Consider the following 21,440-nt stretch of genomic DNA (forward strand, 5'->3'; position numbering starts at 1 on the left):
CCTTTCAGCTTTGGGGTGTGAACTGGAGCCAACCCTAGCACTTGTTGGGCAAAGGTGAGACACACTTTGGACAGTTTGGCGGTCTGTCAGAAAATCACAAACTGATATAACTCACATTCACACTTATAGTCAATTTATGGACAGTTAACCTAAAGCATGTTTTTGGACTGTGGAGGAAAATCTCCTTGTAAGGTAATAGCTGAAATCACTTTTCCACTGCATGGCCCATGTGTAGAAGAGTTAAATTAGTAAATGTCCTATACTGGCTTGAACTACATTAGTGACTAATGAACAGTGGTCACACAACGTTTTTTGTAATCTCTGTTTCTGACCACAATAAACTATAGGTATAGTTTTGAATAAACTGTGCATCAGGTTTCTGACTGGCTGGTGCGTGGCCCATTGATGGACAAGTGATCTGACCAGTGTGCCACCAGCTTTTACCCAGTTACTCGATAATGTGATTACTGTAGCTCCTTTTGCATCCCAAAAAATTAGCAATAGAAAATTGATAAATAAATGAACCATTTTAAGCCTTTAACGTAGTACATAGTTTGGTTTGTTTAAAACAACTAAGTAGTGTCATCTGGGAAACCAAACAAGTATTAAGACTATCAAGGTAACTACAAACAGATCAAAACTAATCAGTGACAACTAATAAGGCTGAAAACCATGTAAGAATTAGGCTTAGGCTAAGAGTCTGTTGTTATTCATCAAGGTATAAGTGGAATTCTAGATCCCACACCCACAGTTTTGGGTCACATTGCTCAATGGAAAACAGGGAAATACCAGGTGCTTAGCCAAAATCAACACTGGACAAACAGCTCATTCATTTCCCCACTCTGTTTAATATGGTGGAGTCGCTTGAATGAACAGTTTCCCAACAATAACTAACATGACTGGCCATGAAAATAGTTTACGTTTGGTATGTGTCTGTTTTTTTTATACTCTGCTAACACATCCCACTGAGGCTCACTCTTCTCAAATGAAACCATATGCAACAATACAGCTGAACGCTATATTGAATCAGCCTTAAATGAAAATAATCTGCTTATTATTTTATGATGTGCATCTCTTTTAAAGCAGCAACATAAAATGCATTTTCCTAATAGCATTGACGTCCATTTAAGGTGAGCTGAACTTTGACTCTCCCCGAGAAGTCATTCTTTTGTGTTTATCCAGACTCAGTGGGTGAGAGGAGTGGTGCAAAAGTCACACCTCAGGACACTTAAACGGAGCCTGGTTGTGGGGCCCCCAACATCAGGTGTCTAACAGAGACCATGTCGTGCCAAGTTTCTCACACAAAACCGCCGTAAAGGATTCCTAATTAGACCATCAACCTTCTTTGAAGCCAAGATCAGTCAAAAGTCACCAGAATGTTGTCAGTACAACTTGTACATCGTGCCACAGACCACAGCAGAAAAATATTATTTTGTTATTATTTTGTTCAAATTTATTGTAAAGAAGCAACAAATTAAGTCAATCAAAACAGAAATTCATGATTGTTTGTGATAATAGGCAGCAATTAAAGTAAGAATAGTACTGAACGGGCCAAAGAAGAATAGTATTCATTAGCTGACAGAAAATCTGCTCGACATGCATTGTGCTTTTCATAAATCCATGCAGACCTACTACCTTCTTCAAATTCCCGACCCGTATTTTAAGCCATAAAATACAAAACCTTTAGACGTTTCTTCTGTGGTGTGCATAGGCCTCACCCTTTTATTATTGTTTACCCAGGAAATTACACCTGGGAGTAGCTATAACTCATTAAATTCAAAAAGATTATTTTGCTTAGTAACAGAAAGATAACACTTCCACAATCCTGCCATAAATATTCAAACATTATTCACTATGACCATAATTATTTCGGCTGACAACCTGAGCATGTTTAGCAGGGGCAGTTTCCACTTACCATTTCTTCAAAACTGTCTAGCAATCAATGGGTGGGTGAAGTGTGGGGCAGATGCCTTTCTCTTACTGGATGTTTTTTTCTGTTTCTCAAGGAAAACCACTTTAAAATACCTCTCATCAGATGTTACACATTCTTTGGCTCCCACCCAGTTTTCTATCCTCTGCTTTTCAATTTTCTTGTAGTGACCTCATGACTGTCTGCACATGCTACCAAGATATTTCAAATTCTGACTTTTAGTACTTTATAAGCTGCAGCAGGCTAACGGCTAACGGCTGACTAAAAAGTGTTGGACTAGAGTACACAGACAATATTGTCTTATCAGGCAACAGATTCTTCTTGTCATGTCACTGACTGTAAACAGTGGTTCAAGGTCTACTTTTAGTATATCTGGGATACAACAGATAGTCATAACAAAAAGCTACAGGCTCCAGATTTTCATCTTTCCCATCGTGGAGTCTTCCTCTCAAACATACAGTATAAGATAGTGAGAAGATTGAGTGTGAATAACTGCATGAGGAGTTGTGATGAGCATCAGATAAGATCAGAATGATAGTCCATCAACAGAAGGTAAAGAAGTGTGAGACTCTTTACCTTCTGAGAGTGCATACCAACAAAGATTATATAAAGGACCACTATCAGCCATGTTTGGATTATATCCTGAGGTTTTATTTTATTATTTGTTGTTGTATTATATTATTACTTTTCTTCCTTCCATTCCTTCCTTTCTCCTTAGGGTTGTTGAATGCACTGCTGTACAGCTTAACACAACACTTTTAGTTGACAGATTTTCCATTACAAACCCACACCTACTGTATATTTAGGAGCAGGTCAAACTGGGTGCATGTCATTTCACAGTAGTTCCCGTGGTGCCCTCAGTTTATCTTGACAAGATGACAACATCTCCGTGGACTGATTGGGTCTGTGCACAGGCTGAAAGCAAAGGCAAGGAGGAGCAGGGATTCTCTGAAGCTGGGAGGATGGATCTCTGGAAAGAACTGGATCAGCTGCAGTAGATCTTCCTGTGGACACGTTCATATAGACAGGTTGTAAAGTCATTAGTGACTTCATAGGCTTCATGGCAGATAAAGGAATTCACAGCTGAAGCCATTTGTGACACGTAAGACTGTAAATATGTCAGTCCTGTAATTCAACACATCGATTCTCATTCATTGTGGTGATAGTTTTTGTAATAAATGGAATATGCCATAAGTCTAGTTTGTTATAGTGTTTACCAATGGTGACAATGACAATGACAACCAGAACCATCACTGCTTATGTTCAGAATGTTCCCGGAACATGTGACTAAACTAGTGTACTGTTCCCTGTAGTACAGTTCCCTGAAGCTCCACTACAAGCTGCCAAAAACATGTCAGAACAATGTTACCATTGTAGGCAATAACATACTGCATCATACACTACGCAATTATTAGCCTGCAAATCAGACCAATCACACAGCTCCAGCTGTTCATACTGATTTACATAACGCTGAAACTGGTTGGTTCAATTCTAAGCACTGATGAAAAACAGTCGACTCCCTTTGTCTGTCTTCACATTCCCACTTTGTTAATATTTATGCTCCACAACTGACAATCCCTTTAGTAAACTGGGGTTTCCTACAAAGTACACCAATGAAACAAAATCTGTTGAATGTCCTTGGTGCCACTGATAAAAGGTATCTTATCATACTTATGTAGAGCAAGGTTGACACTGTCGTGCAGAAAAAACCAATGAATGAGTGCCACCAATAACCATTGTTTATTTATGTGTATTTGATAAACAGGGTCACACATTTAAAATGGATTTTCCCTTTAAACTTTACTGTTGAACTGTCTGCATGCTCGCTAAACATTCGTTTTAGTACATTTGACACCTAGCCCTGTCCCTGCTGTATGTGTGCTGCGTTGGGCCTGTTTGTATTGTGAGTGTCAGTCGATGTGTTTGAGTACTATCAGAGGCAGCCACAGGTGTGAATACCATGTGACTGAGGTCAAGAAGGGTAAAGTGAGAGTGTTCAGCTGTCAGCTCAGATCACTGTGAAAGAAGAGCATGTTGGGAAGATACTGAGCAACAGTGTAGTGAGCCTAGCAACAACCACTGCGAGCAGCACGACCTCTTGTGTTTGGGTGTGTGTGATAGCATGCTCAGGTACTTCTAAGGCTGACAAGTCCTCTGCAGGTCATCCCACATTTTTTCATAACCCTGTCTATTTGGACACTGTAAAGGTTGTTTCAGATAGATTTTAGAAGTTTCTAAAAGTTTTAAAATAGATCTTGTACATTTTCACCTATTTGCAGCCTTACACTAAGTTTAGTTTTTGGTTATTTTGCTATTTTTGACTTTTAACTAATATCTAATTAGGTTGACTGCCTGATCAACGTTTTGGTTATCTTTTCAGTTCATTCATGTGTTGGCTTACTTACTTGCAAAATTTGGAAAAAAATATAGTTTAAGTTCATTTTTAAAAATCTAATTTGGCCGACCCTAAACTAATTTCTGGCATATATTATAGATGTTTTTTTTATTAATTATTGTGCACTAAATATTATTGTGATTAGTTCCAACGGTGGAGCTAGAAAGAAAGAAATTAAATCAGACCTCCCTTATAACTGTGTTTTCAGATACAGTATTTAAATATAACAATCCTCATTCAAAACTCACAAATTTAAAATCTACAGTCAGTTGTGTTGTCCAAAGCCACTACAATATCACATTTGAAATGAACTTTATTTTTAACAATGTAGTATTGCTCCATTTCACAATAGTGCAAAATTCAATACATAAAGTTTCTCATAATGAAAATAAATAACAATTATCACCACATGAAGACCAACTAAAAAAGTAACATGAAAAAAGATACATTGAATTTGCACATTCAGTAATCAAATAATGTTTATTTACACCACAGAAAGTAGAACAAAAGAAAAAGTATTTAATGGTTTAATGCCACTCCTGCTCACATTGACTCTACAGAGTAACAGTATTTCCAATTAGACAAATACAGCCTATATTATACTCTGTACTTCCTATAAAATCATTTAAAAGTAATACTTAGAAGAAGAGAAAAAAACCCCAGATACAGAAAATCCTTTAAAATAAGGAAAAAGCGCAACTTCCCAGAAGTCGGGAATGGAATCACTGCACCACAAATGAACTCAACTAAACCACAAGACTCAGAACAACCAAGTTATTCTATATCAGTGGAAACTTTTCTATTTCCAGTTAGCACAGGTGCTAACACCAGTGTATTTTTGGTCAATAATAAGTTCCTATTTCAGCTTTGCTGCGACAGAGTTGGACCACTTAAAAACTGAGGTAACATAACGGGATAGTAAACCTGACTGAGTGAACGGAGGAATATGACAGCACCAAGTGTCCACAGTTTTACTGACTCAAGTATCAATCACTGGGGATGGGCTACAAGAAAACCTCCCGCGTGTATGTATTTCTAATGTGACATAAATAGTGATTACATACAACTCTCTGACAATTCATTTCACTGAATTATATTAATATTTTGTCTAGATTGTACTGAAGCCTTACAGCACAAACGTAGTAGGCATGTGGTTCATTTAAGTGTGATTCTGTGATTGTGGCAGTGAGGAATATTTCAGGAAACATCTGCCCAATAAAAACATACAGCTCTTTTGTTTAAAATTCATGAGTACTATGATTACTTAATAAGAGAACAAATGAGTCAACACAGCCAGATTTGTCATCGCCAACCTATGGGACAAGTTGTTAGATGGTTCTAAGGTGGTCTTTTGAGTCAATTATTGGGGAGTAGGGCTATGTGGTAAGATACGTATAGGGGTATATCCCTAGGAAGTGGTTGATGTTGCATTGCACTTGTAAATACGTTTTCGGCAGTTTTAACATAAAAACACTGGTTTAACTGCTTGGTCTGTTGTTTTGCTTATAGCTGGGCTGTATTAAACAGTGATTCATCATTTTGGCTGTGTTGTTCTATGTATCCTCTTATTTACTCATAATGGCAATGCTTATGGTTCCATAGCAACAGAGGTACTGTATGTAAGAATTGGCCGCTGTTCTCCTTTAACAAAGGCATATGAAATGTCAGAAGAAACTTCAGATGCACAGAAATCAAACTTTCACACTTCAACATTCTCTTCTTCTCGTTTTCACAGACAATATAAGCATTTCCTTCACATAGATAAAATAAATAAAATAAAAACACTTAAATTGGCATATGTCTAGTGGGTTTCCATATATATGCATCTTTAACAGAAAATATCATAATTTATATATTAATTAAATACATTTATCTTCACATAATATTTAATTTTTTGAACAAAAAAAGAACCCAAATATATCTACAAGTGCGAGTCTGGCTTTTCTTTGTCACTGTATCCATGCTTTCTTGTTGTGGTGGGACGCGTTCCTTGTGAAAGCATGGTCTGTTACTGCCACCTAGCGTGGCATATCAGCACTACAACGTTTTAGTCTCCCGTTGGGAGTCAGTGCAATGTAAACATGCATGATGTACAACCTGTCAAAGGCTACATTCCAAAAGCAAAGTCATTCACTTTCTCTTTTAAATACCTTATTGCAAAAGAAAATAAAAACTAGAGAAGACAATATCACACTGAAACTGTACCATCACACAAGACAGAAACAGCGCCCACCGTTTGTATTTTTTTTATCACAATAAGTGTGTCAAACACCCGTGAGGTGGAGCGAAGAAGAAGAGAAGTAGGAGTTGAGGACAGAACAGCGTTTGCACTTATGGCAGAAGCTGTACAGCAGATGTTCCACCTTCTTCTCATCTTCTGGTCCATCTGGGTCCTCATCCTCCTCAGCTTAGACTGAGCAGTTGCGTCTTTTCCCAGAGCCAGCCTGGGCCGTAGCAGCAGAGGCTGAGCTCAGCCAAGTAGTAACCTCGTGTCAAAGACTGGTGGAGGAAACAGAAAGGGTGGGCGAGGAGGGCGGCGGGAAGTTGAGCAGCTCCAGCACGGCCACTCCCACACTGCTGCGGCGTGTGAACATGCAGGAGGCTGCCACCCATTTGTTGCTGCGTGGGTTGTATTTCTCTATAGAATTGAGACTTGAACTGCCATCGTTCCCTCCAACTGCGTACAACCAGCCATCCATGGCCACAAGGTCGTGAGTACTCCTGGACAGAGAGAAGGACTTTTTATAAGATATAAGATATGATATTCTAGCTTCTATTTGATTTTAGAAGATTTCCAGCTTTGCAGTCAGCCCCAAGACTCAAAGTGCATAAGAAATCTGACCAGATTTTATTGGAAAAAAAGCCTTTTAAAAAATCATACATCTAACATCAAAAAAAGTCTTTTGTTCTTTCTTTAACCAGCTTGGCTTTTTTTTAGGGTAAACTATAAATAAAACTTAGTTTTGTCCAGCTAGATAACATGTCTCATGGGAGTATTGGAGTTTTTTGGCATTTCAATCATTTTGGTAATTTTCTTTGTAGCTATATGTATCTAGTTTAGGAAAATGTTGCTGATTAAGCAACCTAATAGGGCTTTACTTAAAAGTATTTGTCTTGTTTGTTATTTGTTGTATAAGACTGTCAGCTTGCTTTTATACATTTTTCTCTTTGTTTTTCATCGCAGCAGTTTTGAGATCCACACAAAACAAGGCTGGAGTTTCTAGTGTTACCAATTAGTACTGCGAGCTTTCAGGGATACTGTTTCTGTTTCTCACATTAGTTTCAAACTAGCCTTGTGTAATTTTATCATAATTAGAAACCTACTGTAAAATGATCACAATATGTACCAGGAATTCTTTATTATTTATATAAGAGACTATAGGAAGTTTTAATTATTTGTTTGGAAGCCAATGTCTAAGGGATTGTATTGTTTATAAAGTGCTGATATTTCTTATACACATGTGCAGAGCGAGGTTGGTGTCAAACAAAAAATGCTATTTTATATTAGCCAGTGCCAAACGTGCATGAGCTTTAAGGTGGATTATAATGATATGCTGTGTAAAGGTAGAGTCTAAACAACAGGATACGAAGGCTGATTAACACATGGGTTATTCATGGTGCTGCACAGTCTGTTGCCAGGCTGGAAAACAGACGAGACACTAGGTCTGTTTACATGCTTTTCTTATTACGCGAAAGCAGTTACGTTATTTTTCAAGTGTCTTTTATTTTATATAGAAATAATGCTATTTAAAACCTTTTTAAATACATTTCAAATAAAAAAATTAATATATGTATATACATACACACATATACAGCATATATGTGCTCTACATATATATTTTTTACATTTTTTTTACATTTTTATACAAAATATATTCAAAAATGATTTAGGTTGCGTAACTAATGAATGAAATAAATTGATTTAAATATAGATGGAACAGAAACTGGGTGTGTTCATTTTTCAGTGTTTAAATATGATACAATAAAGGAAATGAGTGTTTAGCTCCACTGAGCAGCAAAGTAGAAACCGTGTGCAGTGCTTGCAGATCCGTATGATGGAAAGGACAGTATTTGTGTTCATGCAGACCCTAGGGAAACTCTGTAAACATGCACAGACAGAAGGAATAACTTGGGCCTAAATGAGTGCTGACAGTTGTAAACACCACAGAGCTGCTGCGTTTCTAGTCATTTCTTTGTCCTACTTTGGATTTTGGTTCCAGCCTCACCTGCGTATGTTCATAGGGGCAACTCCCTCCCATGTGTTGGTCTTAGGGTTGAACCTCTCCACAGAGTTCAGGCAGCTGGTACCATCATTGCCTCCTGCCACATACAGCATACCATCCAGCACAGCCACCCCGGCACTGCTGCGGCGACTCAGCATGTTAGCGATGGCAGTCCATGTGTTGCTCTGTTCAATGAATTGCCCAGAGAAATGTTACTACACATTTTGATTCTTAACTAATGCCATGTTTTTCCTCCACTGACCTAAGCCTGGAGACAGACATTTAATTTAAGAGTCTGAATTCACCTGAGGGTCATATTTCTCCACAGTAGCAAGATGTGAGGAGCTGTCATAACCTCCCACTGCGTACATGCTGCCGTCTGGAGAGGAGAAGGGAGTTAACTGTCTAAATATTAGGATTTTAGTTTCAATTTCATCACCATGGATTCAGTTTGTATAATAAAGACAGACATAGATAAACATAATACACAGCACGTAATATAAGCTTTCCTACTCGCTGTTTTCTTACCCAGAGTTGCAACTCGGACGTATCGTCTTCGGGTGCTCATTGCAGCAATAGAGGTCCATGTGCTGGTCAGAGGGTCATAACGCTCTGCACTGTGGGAGGATTAAAAGACATCAGTATTAGAATTATTTAGATTACATTATAAAGCTGCATTACAATGTCTCTGAGTACAGACCTGTTGAGACAGGAAGCGCCATCATAACCTCCTGCAGCGTACAAAAGCCCATGCAGGACGGCCACACCTAAACAGCTCCGACGGGTTCCCATGGAAACCTCAGGCTGCCAGGCATTACTGATGGGGTCATAAGACTCCACAGTTGCCAGATCAGAAGTGCCATCATAGCTAAAGAATGGTGAATATAAAAAAGCACAAATGTTTGTTGACAACAATCAGATGAGATAACATGTGAGTTTCAGTAAGAACTTCAGTGATACCTTGAAGGGTTCTGACACCCGTCGAGTCATAACTCACCCTCCAACAGCATATAGTCTGTTGCCAATGGCTGCCACGCCCACCCGTGCCCGCCGTGTAGACATGGACGCCACCATGTGCCAGCGATCTGTCCTGGTGTCATAGGCCTCACAGTCTCCATGGATGGCAAACAGGCTGCCACCACCTGGAACACAAATAATGGAAACTATTTTACTGAGGCTTTAGGCTGAAGAGTGAACTGTGATTGTGTCTATGTTTGGATTTGAGTTTACTAAAGAAGTAGCAGTGAAACCGACCAACAGCAAAGAGCACAGGGCTGGCTCCTTCACAGCGACGCGGACGCGTACGGCTGTTGCTGAGGACCCCCCTCTGCTCAGGCATCAGGTGGTACTTGAGTGCTTCAATGAGCAGGTCTTTGCACTCTGAGTGATGACGCACCAGCAGCTCCGTATCCACGTTGCTCATTAGGAAGTCTCGTCTGAGCAGGGGCAGCCTCACACACTTCATCAGCTGAGGATGGAACAGGGTGATAACATGGGTAGAATTAACATCAGGAGTTCTGTTATTATGAAAAAAAAATGTTTTTCTGATCTGGTCTTTACCCATGGTACATGCTGCCTACGTCCATCTATATCATGCTTCACCCAGCTCAACACGGCTCTGTAGACTTCCTCTTCAGATGGAACATTTAAATTGTCACTTGAAATCAAATCTAGCACCTAAGGAGAACAACGGAGAGCAGAAACATTTTGTCTTATTACAGTGTCCATACTTGGACTTAAAGAGATAGAGAATGGAAAAGTTTGAGATGGTTTGGACATGTGATGAGGAGCGATAGTGGATATATTTGACAAAATGTGTTGGAGATGGAGCTGCCAGGCAAGAGGAAACAAGGTAGACCTCAGAGAAGATTAACTGATGTGCTAAAAGTAAAAATTGCAGATGGTTGGTGTAACAGCAGAGGAGGCGGGGTCTAGGGTGAGATAGTGACATATGGTAATCGCTGGAGCAAGGAGTAGACATAGGTTGAAGAAAAAGAAAATGTGATGTGTTGTTGGATTATATAATTGGTGACTTCATCCACACAGGAGAGAAGTGTGATGTAAAATATTTGTTGAAGCTGTTGTCTATCGCATCCATTTGCACCCTGCGTTATTCCTCCTTTTTTCCTTCGTTCCTCGTCTTTTTTTTTATTACCAATGACATCATTTTGTTTTTCCAGACTAATACTCTATTGATGGATAAAGCAATAGACTATCATTGCTATGCCTGTTTAATTCTACACTTTCCCACATGAAAACCTGTGAGTCATAGCACGGTCTCTGTGTGTGTAGTGCCATTGTGTGTGTATACATGTTTGTCCATGCCACCAGTGCTGCAGTCAGAGCAGCTGGCTGGCACGACTCCCACAGTAACCCAGAGCTGGCAGACCTGGGTGGGGCAGGAGCAGCCAGCTGCTGCTGCTGCTGCTGCTGCTGCTGCTGCTGTCGTCTTGCCAGATCAGGACAACAGTTAAGAACCTCCGCCAGTCCACAGTCTCACTGAGAAATACTGCTACTGCTGATGTCCCTCCCTGCAGTACCTTTTACCTCTGTGCACTGCATCGTGATTACAAAAACTCTCTTTGTCTCAGCGAGTGGAAAAGTACTGGGCACAAATATGGACTATATTTCATTGTGGTCGGGCAGCTAATAATGAAAATATATGCTAATTAAAAGACTGTCATCTATGACAGGATGCATAGAATGGGACGAGAGAATCAATTAGTATGCCTTGAACTTTCTTGTAGGCTTTACTGAACCACATACATCCAGTCTACAGCTACAGTAGTCAGGCCTAGACCACATCCTTCACAGAACAATGACATAAATATAGAAAGTACTGCACAGCTCCATTAGCTCTGTGTCTGAAAGGGCAGACTTATGATGCAAACCATCGACACATAAACAGGCTAAAGGACCAGATGAAAGACTGAAAGAATAAGGAACAGATGTGATTTTATCTTTACTCTGACATTTTGTTTCACTGCTAACTATAGACTGTACAAAATAATAATGGAGAATGGTAGACGGTTATAAAAGTTAAAGAGACAACTAGAAGTAGCTCCAAGGTCTGCAAGAACAGTTAAATTGAAGTGTTTCGAAGGAAATTACGGTATCTCAATTTTCACTTTTCTAACCATTTTTATCTATTGGCCTCATTATCTGATCTTCAAGAAAAATGTTGCAAATTTGGAGGGGCCTTGACCTTAGTATGGACAACTGTTCATCACCAGTTACCTCAAAATAAACATTTTTTTTCTTGCTTTTATTTATTAAAAGTGGTTAGAATTTCTTCAATAGTGAACACAGATGCATTTATATCTATTTATTATTGTTATTTATTTTGTTGATAAATGTCAGACCACAGAGACGACTTCATCCTTACCTGCTTTAGCGGCAGCAGCATGAACTCTTCAGTCTTGGACACTTCCACAAAGTGCTGCAGGACATACTTGTGTGCTGACTTGAGCAGGTCGCTGCAGGAGTGCGTGTCAGCAAAGCCCCGGATGCCCAGGCAGTTGGAAGGGTCCAGTTGGCTGAGGAGGAACTTGCAGCAGGCATCCCGGACCCCATTGAGCTGTAGCAGGCTCGCTGCTGGGAGTAATGTCTAGTAATTACAGGGGGAGAAGGCACTGTGATTAAATTAATGAGGTTCAATTCAAGATTTTTTATCAAAAAACTTTTCAATCAAGCCCTCTGCCTCACCTGCACATTGCCTTCTCCGACCACAATCTCAGCTGTGTACGCATACTGGATGAGTTGCTCCAGAGCCTGAGGGTCAATGTCATGAAGGGTAACGTGTGTCTGTCGACTCTCAGACATCTCATCTGCACAGACACGAACAATCAGAGTGGTTACATGTCTTGTACAGATTTGTACGCAGTAAATCTGGCTAATATAATTGCCTCCCTGTTGACTTATGCCAACACATGGTGGAGCCTAATGTATACAGTGCAGCTGCCAGATATCCACACAGCTCGTTTGTTGCTGTCCATTTAGTCAGTTGTTTTAACTGTGAAGACTTTTGAAATCTCTTTGCACCCTTGAGTAATGTGGGTGTTGCTGTGGAACAGAGACATTCAGTAGCTTTTATTTTTCAGCATTCTGTTGTTTGACAAAACTGAAAAAAACACAGTATCAACAGGGGAACTTTGGTTTTGCCATTTTGGTCATCATTACAGATCAGCAGGTGCCATTGAAATGCACCAATTAGTGGCAGGGTCAAATACGTCAGACAAGACCTTGCAGCTGGGTATCAAATTTAGAAAAATAATTGCCTGGAGTCTCTTTCTACCCAAACAAAGGTGTTACACTGGAAGGAAACATGAGATGACCGCACACCTCATTCTGAGCACCTGTGTCACAGAAGGGAAGAGAAAGAAGGAAGTGGTGCTGCAGCGGCAATGTGATGAAGTCTATACAAACGGAAGTTGAGCAATAAAGTAAAATAATGCATGGGTTTCATTGCTGTTACACAAAAAAAGCACAAAATTGTAGGCACATGCACGAACTTACTTGTAAACATAGCATGGAAGTAGGGGCTGCAGGAGGCCAGGACCACTTTGTGCGCCTTGATTTCTTTGTTGGAAACATGGAGCACGATGTCACACAGCAACCCGCGCTGACGCATCCTGTTCATGGACACGAAGGAGTCGTGGTAGTGGCGTTTTGAGTTGTGTGAGATGCTGTGTCCATCCCGGTTGATCAGCTGCATGCCTCCTTCCATCATGGTGCCTGGTGTGGCGTTTGTGGGCCTGGGCCGCACTCCAGACAACTTAAGCAACCAAAAAAATAAGAAAGGGGCTGAATGTGAGTGAATGACGATGTCATTTAAGAGTAAAAATGCCTGATGTCATCGGAAAAGTCACAGAGCTTTGTTTCTCTGCAGTGATGCAGCTGTTGTGACAGGTGTCCTCAGTAATGATTGTACCTATTGTTAGAGCAGGAGTCCCCCATCCTGACAACTACGACACAAACATACCAATACATAGTGTCATGGGCTCACTGCTCTCATAGCTTGACGTTCAATGTCAATGAGGATTAAACCTCAGTGTGACAGGAAACACTGAAAGGGCTGCCATGCCTACTGAAAATAAAAATGCAAATAAACACATGATTCAAACAAATTAAATAATGGTTTTATACAGGTTCACCTGAACTAGAATTAGCTGCAAACCAATCACCACCCCCTCACTCCAGCTGCAGAGTTGGGTGGGAGGAGAGGAGCCTGATTTGGACTTTTTCTTTGTACACTCAGCTTTAGAGACTCTGGGAGAGAATATATTCAGAATGTTACATAACCCTTGTCACGCAGCATCTTATAGGATCCTGTCTAATGAATCTATTGGTTGTTTTATGACACAATTTACATAGATGGGAATACATCTCAAACGCCACGTGACAAACGACTAAAAGAAAAGAAAGAAAATGTACTGGATGTAATGTGATTTTATCTCAGACTTGTAGCACAGCACAAACAGAGGTGGGCTGTCTGGAAATGTGTAAAGGAAGGTATCCCTCACTGCTTTGACAAAAATCATCCAGATGTATAACGCGATGCTAAAAAACATATGGTCAAGGTAAACAATCATTTTGCAAACGCTTAACCTTGTATTTGACTGGATCATAAAGGTCGATGTGGGTAAATCACATTTTATAGAATTTATTTTTTCCATTATTTATTCTTGCAATTTATATCAGTCACAACACAAATTTCAATTACAAAAATTATATTAGTAATAATTTTTCTATCTACCATCTACTAGCAAATCTATTTAACTTAAAGTTCTCTATTTTACAGAATATTGTTATATTTTCTTGTGTTTGTGATAAGCCAGATACATCTTTACATCTTTATTCTAAAAGATGATAAATACATAAAAGAACTTATGAGAGCCATCCTAATACATCAGTGAAGATTCCTCCAACAAAGGCTACTGGGAGCAAAAAGGAAATCAGCCTTAACTTTAGCTAAATAAATCGGGTTTAAGTCCATCAAAAACGGGGGGGGGACGACGACATGATATTGATTTTTTTTCATGTTCAGTTTCCTAGACTTGGCAAATGCATAATTGGGATCTGATGAGTGCCTCATAATAATGTTGTCATTTCATCAGAGGTAGTATTACCACCAAATAATCTGCACTGTCCCATGAGGACTAGCTCAAATGTCACAACAGCTGCCTGGCGTCTGGCTTTGAATCTCATTTTCCAAAACACAATAGACCATTAAACACACCAGTCAGCCTTCTCTATGAGAAACTAGCTCCTCTCGTGTCAGAGAAAATAGGAAAATACAATGAAACAGGGATGTTCATAAGGTTAAAGACATCCACCACAGCCGAAACAGGTTCATACTCAGACTTTTCTTCCAAATGAATTTCTGTCAGAAAAACTGGAAGACGTCTAGAGAAAGCTCTATTCTGAAGTGTGCACAAACCGGCAGGCTGCACATGAGTGAAGGATGATTCTACTTAGACATCAGCATCCTTATGTCATCTGGACGAACCCCAACCCCCACTCTATCTATTTTAGATAACAACAGCCTTCGGGTACAGAAGCAGTATTACACTGAAATAATGAATGTGTACATCCTTTACCGGTGGTTGAGCTTTGGTTTATTCTCCAGACACAGTGCCTTTTCTCGGGAGTTTTGGCAGACAACTCAGCAGCTGTCGCAGTCAGACTGTGTAAAAATCAGCGCTAGTACCTAGTTATCACTCCACATCCTGACTCCAGCATACGGAATATGAAGAAAGCGTCTGTTTTCTGTTGTATGGCTGTATATGGCTGACGTCAATGCAAAATAGTCCTGCATGAAAACCTGACATCGGTACTTAAGGTGGATCTTAACATACTAGATTAAACGTATTGAAAATCAAGTGCGTTGTGAAATGATGATACTGTGGTAGCGCATTAAAACATATAGAATATGTAACAAAGAAATGTAAGGGTTTTTTTAAACCCTGTTTTAAGTATATTTTGTTCATTGTTTTTAACAAATATACGCTCGACCTTAAAAGCACCTTCATCGTGTCGAGTCAGGAAGTGTGTTCGATAAATACGTCTAAGCCACCACAAAAGGCGGAGTTTAGATGAGAAGCACAATGATTAGCGATAAACACAGTCGTGTTTAACTTCGGTTCAACCCAGACAAGAAATCAAAGAAACTGAAACAAAGCAAATAAATTATACACCCATCCATGTATTCGTATTTTGACTCGATGGTATTGCCCCTCAACTGCGGGTGCGACTTAACTACATTAAGATAAGCGCCCACCCGTTCCCATTCAAGGGAAAATTTAGTCGCAACTAGTTGAGTCACTGTATGTTATTGATCAATGTTTGCTGCTGACCTAGCATTAGCATTCTGACCGATGCTTTATTATCTAGTACTCACCACCAGTCTCCGTCGGTGCCGATGGGGAAGCGCTGCCTTCTTTCTATTCTTAAGCTTTCCCAGTTTGGAAGCTATGCAAAGCCGTCTCGGAAAACACTGAACTCTACGATCTCCTCTGTTAGGGCTTAGGCTGCAGCTGATTCTTTAATTTACACACTCGCGGACAGCATCAACGCAGTCTTTGTTTCCAGCTTTATCAGTGAACTTTTCAGGTTACCCCCTCTGCCGATGTCTCTTGCATTTGTGATTATGTAGAATCATGCAACAGTTATGACTTAACTTAAGCCACACGTACCGACAAGGTTACGCCAATATTCTGGCTCCACTTTAATAAAAGAAAGTGGTTTATGGCGCCCACTACCCGTTAGACATGAAACCAATTCGTACGTTTTATACTGTGTAGTTTTCAATAATAAAGTCTGACGTAACGGGGGGAAAAAACGTTTTAAATTGGTCATATTATGGATATTGCAACAATTTGAATGAACTTAAAAAAGTAATTGTTATTTCGTATATAATTGGTTTAATTAAATAAATGTATAAATATAATAGTTGTTTATACATTATAAATAACATATTCATAATATACAGTTATTTTGTGATAAAACTAATTATAATTTAACTTACAATAATAAGTTATACATTTGGTCATTTATGTAGTGCCTTTCAGCCGCAAAATAAAAACGAACATATACACGTATGCGTGTAACGGCGTGTAAAAAAGTTTTTTAAAAACATAATAATTTAAAATGTTTATTTTCGTGTGTGATGACTTCATGTATATTTTTTCATATGAACTTTTCAAATGGAACAGACTCCCTGATTTTTACCAGTGGGTGGCAGTATTGTACCAATGAGCTAGTTACCGACTGAAACACAAAACAGAAGAAGATTGGTCACGTTGGGAATCCAGCATGGCAGGAAAACAGAAAAAGTGAGTTAACAGTAAATAGAATATACAATGTTTTCTAAAAAACTATTTCTCTTTTTTGGGGGGTCACTATAGTTAAATTGTCTATTTAGTTATTGGTGTGTGAAGGAATCATCTTAACAGTTTTGACCAAGACATTTTAAGTGAATGTTAGTGTCGTAGCAACCTATGCTATTTGAGCTAACCCAGTTCTGTCTATAAATATGTTTGGTCAATCATTTAAGTCCTCGTATTGGTTTAAATAACATATGTAACAAATAAATGTCTTAACAAAGACCTGACTCTTACCTATATAATGTGACCTACGCGTAGAAACTGATGTAGATAACATAAAATCCTAACACGTGTGTTGTACAGTTGTGAACTATATTACCTTTCAAGTGCTTTGAAACAGAACCTAGTTCTTTTATTATCGAATTTCCTTACAGTTTAGGCGTATATAGAATTTTCATTATTGCGGTTTCATCTGACAATATATTTTCCTCTGCATGTATCATATTTTGCTTCAGTTTGTGGTTAGCCAGCTTAATTCTGAATTTAGAATTTCTTAAATGAAACTAGTGTCTTTGTGATAAATAATTTAGTGTTGGCAGAGCATCAACTTCAACGTTGTGTTTTCTTTTCTTGTAAAGTAAGTTATTGTTGGAAAACTGTAAAGGATTACTGCCTGTTAAAAGATGTGTTCAATGACGTGTTGTTCATTTTATTAAACTGTACACTTGTTTTGTAGAAATCTAGAAGACCTCAGCTTGGATGAGTTCCTGCTTTCTGGGTTTGACTCATTGGATGAAGATGAATCTGGAGAGAGACCTCAACAGAATGGTCTACAGAAGAACAAGAAGGCAAAACAGTTAGACACTGCACCTCCTCAGACGTATGTGACATTATTGTGATGTATTAACAACACATTTTCAGAAAATTATTTTCCCTATAGAGACTGTTCCTTAACATTTTCTGCTAATTTTCCTAAACAGTAATGAAACACAAACAGGCAAGGCGTCTCAGCACAAGGAGCAGCTGTCAAGGTTGAAAAGTAAAGATCCAGAGTTTTACAAGTTTCTGCAAGAGAACGACCAAACCCTCCTAAACTTTGATGACACAGACAGCTCTGACGATGAGGATGAGGATAAATACCACAAGTTACCGTCCAAACTGGAGGTAAGCCACTTTTTTTAGACTTGGTATCAATGATACTATTGAAGTTCACATCTGTAAGTACAGTACATACTTTAAAGTGTTCTACAATAATACAAAGAAGATGGTCAAAGAGTAGTGACAATTGTCATAATTTTAAAAAGGTTATTTTTAAGTTTCCAAACTATCCACACAGAGTCACAGATCATTATTAGTTCTGTCATGTGTTAAAATATTTGCCTGGTCAGAACAAAATATGACAAATGACAGTGTGCCCATCTGAGGTTTAGCAGTGATTGTAAATCACAATGTACTGCAAGTTATGATTTTTTTCAATTATGGGAAATTGAAGCCGGAGCTAATTCACTCCTTATTCGTACATTCTACATGTATTTGGACTGGGAGAAAGACGGAGTCATGGGAGAAAAGGGGTCACAGCAGACCCAGAATGCATCTGTGTCTACCCTGTATGAAACATCATCATATCTGTAGAAATCAGTCAGGGCATATTTTCTCTGGTCAGATTAGGTTTTATTAAACCAGAATCATGTTTTTTTTTCCTTGCAGGAGGCTAACTCTAGTGATGATGACAATGATGTAGGGACTCAAAAAGAAGTCAAAAAGAAGACAGATGATGGCATCAAAGTCACTGATAAAATGATTGAGGAATGGAAAGCTGCTATGAGGAAAGAACCCACTCATAAACTCTTCAGAGATGTGACTCAGGCCTTTAAGGCAGCAGTAGCTACCACCAAGGGTGAAGGAGAGAGTCAGTGTCGATACAAAGTGGCAGACAGTTCAGGTAAGTCTTTGCTTTTTATCACCAAATAACACAATTTTTTAGTGTTTTCTATTTCAGAAAATTGATATTGAAGTGTTCAGTACATTTGGAGACAGCTAGTACAGACTCAAACAAGCATTTCTTAAAAACAATCTGACCAATTTAGAACCTTATTAATATAAAATTGCTTAATTTAATTGTTTTCCTAATTATGGCTATATGCACTAAAAATCTTTTTTTTGCGTCTGTTCTGCAGTGTTCAACGCCTTGGTCCTGTTTTGTATTAGAGATATTTATGTTGCCCTGCAGAAGATGCTCAACCTGAAGCAAGAAAAAACCCAGAAAAAGTAGGAGGCAGATTTTTTTAAATAGATAAGTGTGTGTATTCTGTCCTTTTAGTGCTCATCCTGTTTAATTTTTAATCTTAGGATAGTGCTACCATCATCCAGTCCACGGTGGCAGAAGAATCAGCTGGACATCAAGATGTATCTTGATGGACTAGTTCAGGTTTGTATTTATTCTGAAGTGTGTCATCTAAGTTTCTGTTCATTCTACTCCTAGATATTAATATTAAAATACTTCATCTGAAACATTCTCCTTGTTTTATACTCTTGTCGTTGTCTTATTTTTGCCTGGTGAATTGAAACCTCATTTCCTTCTGCACCTGTAGCTAATGTCTAGTCTAACAGAGGCCTCGGTCATCAGTGCTGTGCTGCGACACGCAAACCAGCTCGTGCCATATTACCTTTGTCTTCCTAAACAGTGTCGCCACCTACTCAAGGTAGGAGAGAAAATGAACAGCGGTATCAAGCTTTTTTTGTTTTTTTTGTAATATTCAAATTATCCTCAAATATGTTTTTTCCCCCCAGCAATTAATGAAGCAGTGGAGCACAGGTGAGGAAACCAACCGGGTCCTCGCCTTCCTGGCCCTCAACAAAATCTGCAGACACAAGAAGGATATGTATCTTAACACCATTCTCAAGGTAAGGGTAATGCTGAGTAAAACAGGCATTAAGAAAAAACAGACCCAAAAATAGCTGATTTACTAGCTGAAAACATAAACGTTATTTTTAGCATCTGTGGTACGAAATTTTTGAAGCAATATTAATTCATCATATTATGTCTTAACACAAATATATCTAAATGAAAAGATAGGTGCTATTGTTGCTATAGATGTTTAAACTTAGGAATTACTTTTGGAAAACTTTAAACAAGTCCCATAGTCTGGTGTTTGTTTGAATGTCTTTTACTCACTGCCTTTGTTTTTCTCTCTGCAGCAAATGTACATTTCCTACGTACAAAATTGCAAGTTCACCTCCCCAAATGCACTGCCCATGATCAACTTCATGCAGCGGACTCTAACAGAGATGTACTCCCTGGACTCACAGGCCACTTACCAGCAATCATTTATCTACATCAGACAGTTGGCCATTCACCTGAGAAACGCCATGACCATGAAGAAGAAGGTTGGTTTTCAAATGTGTAAGCAAATGGTCTACCCACCTATTAAAAAAAGAACAAAAAAAAAACTGATGTGGGACAGACTGACAAAGTTGTACTTGATTTGAAAAAACTAGGAAACAAAAACAAATTTATTTCAAGGAGGTCTTGTAAATGTGTTTGGAAGGATGAGTGAAGTTTACTTATTAATAAATTCACACCCATTTTTTTTAGTTAATTACCAGTATAACACGTCTCAGCTATTTATCTTTCATTTTCCTTATCTTTGTGTCTATTATTTCTTTTAAAGGAAACATACCAGTCGGTGTATAACTGGCAGTTCATCCACTGTCTGTACCTGTGGTGTCGTGTCCTCAGTACACTGTATCCCAGTGAGGTTCTGCAGCCTCTCATCTACCCGCTCTGTCAGGTCATCATAGGCACCATCAAGTGAGTTTGGTTGTCTGTCCTTCTATTAACTTCTTTTTTCAGGTGCATCAGTTAGCAACATGTCTTCAGTGTCTGAAGGTGGACTCCAGTTATCTTTAAAACCAAATCGTATTTAGAGTCTTTACTGTGAATTAATGTAAATGCTTTTTTTTTTTAAATATGGTTTAGAGACATTTTCTAAAATGATTTCCAGGGCACCTTTGTAGCTCTTTATTAATAAAAAAGGAACTTGAATCAATTTAAATCTAAACATTCTTATAAACAGTGTTTCTATAGGAGAATTCATCCTTTGTAAAACAAATTTTAATTTTTATTACACATTTCGTAATGTGTTTGACTTATTTAAAAACAAACATTTTTAATATAAACATATCTCTCTTTGAACCTGCCGTCTTAGCATCTGGCCATTTATTCAGAGTCGACTGGCAATATGTGTTGTATTTTTTCACCAGCAGATGGAGACATTGACCATTGTTTCTTCTCTTTTTCCCTTAACAGGTTGGTCCCCACGTCACGGTACTACCCACTGAGGATCCACTGTTGCAGAGCCCTAACTCTGCTGTCCAGCAGCACCAACACATTTGTGCCTGTGCTGCCTTTTCTCGTGGAGGTAAGATGTGAAACCTGCGGTCGATGCAACTTCACAACAGTGAGTGTAGGAGGTCACGTTTCCAGAGGACCCGTTTGAAGTCCTTTTATTTATTCACCTGAAGGCTTAGACCGTTGACAACAGTCAGTTGGACGTCTTTGTCACAAG

At 38.9% G+C, this 21,440-nt stretch overlaps 2 protein-coding genes across 4 annotated transcripts in view; one reads left to right on the top strand and one right to left on the bottom strand.

Annotated features, from left to right (window-relative positions):
- Nucleotides 1–4,603: 4,603 nt before the first annotated feature.
- On the bottom strand, nucleotides 4,604–17,519 carry klhl17 (kelch-like family member 17). Of its 3 annotated transcripts, none has more exons than XM_017036034.2 (12): nucleotides 17,167–17,519; nucleotides 13,064–13,322; nucleotides 12,254–12,375; nucleotides 11,934–12,155; nucleotides 10,109–10,225; nucleotides 9,803–10,016; nucleotides 9,546–9,690; nucleotides 9,249–9,416; nucleotides 9,077–9,165; nucleotides 8,854–8,927; nucleotides 8,552–8,733; nucleotides 4,604–7,046 (listed from the first exon to the last, which is right to left on the bottom strand). In XM_017036034.2, the coding sequence occupies exons 2-12, from the start codon at nucleotides 13,275–13,277 to the stop codon at nucleotides 6,818–6,820; spliced, it is 1,776 nt and encodes a 591-aa protein (XP_016891523.1). In that variant the 5' UTR covers nucleotides 13,278–13,322; nucleotides 17,167–17,519; the 3' UTR covers nucleotides 4,604–6,817. The 3 variants fall into 3 exon arrangements, with proteins under 3 accessions (XP_016891523.1, XP_016891524.1, XP_008317034.1); XM_017036035.2 differs by lacking the exon at nucleotides 17,167–17,519 and adding an exon at nucleotides 15,948–16,603; XM_008318812.3 differs by lacking the exon at nucleotides 17,167–17,519 and adding an exon at nucleotides 15,148–15,941.
- Nucleotides 16,739–21,440, top strand: part of noc2l (NOC2-like nucleolar associated transcriptional repressor) — a 13,900-nt gene continuing 9,198 nt past the window's right edge. Inside the window, exons 1-11 of the mRNA XM_008318813.3 lie at nucleotides 16,739–16,881; nucleotides 17,609–17,752; nucleotides 17,853–18,036; nucleotides 18,580–18,814; nucleotides 19,050–19,140; nucleotides 19,222–19,300; nucleotides 19,464–19,574; nucleotides 19,663–19,776; nucleotides 20,071–20,259; nucleotides 20,544–20,683; nucleotides 21,182–21,293. Coding sequence (XP_008317035.1) covers nucleotides 16,862–16,881; nucleotides 17,609–17,752; nucleotides 17,853–18,036; nucleotides 18,580–18,814; nucleotides 19,050–19,140; nucleotides 19,222–19,300; nucleotides 19,464–19,574; nucleotides 19,663–19,776; nucleotides 20,071–20,259; nucleotides 20,544–20,683; nucleotides 21,182–21,293 — 1,419 coding nt within the window. The 5' untranslated portion in view covers nucleotides 16,739–16,861. The remainder of the gene's footprint in view (nucleotides 16,882–17,608; nucleotides 17,753–17,852; nucleotides 18,037–18,579; nucleotides 18,815–19,049; nucleotides 19,141–19,221; nucleotides 19,301–19,463; nucleotides 19,575–19,662; nucleotides 19,777–20,070; nucleotides 20,260–20,543; nucleotides 20,684–21,181; nucleotides 21,294–21,440) is intronic.

This window comes from Cynoglossus semilaevis, chromosome 10, assembly GCF_000523025.1.
Source record: "Cynoglossus semilaevis isolate Cse_v1.0 chromosome 10, Cse_v1.0, whole genome shotgun sequence".
Classification (NCBI taxonomy): domain Eukaryota; kingdom Metazoa; phylum Chordata; class Actinopteri; order Pleuronectiformes; family Cynoglossidae; genus Cynoglossus; species Cynoglossus semilaevis.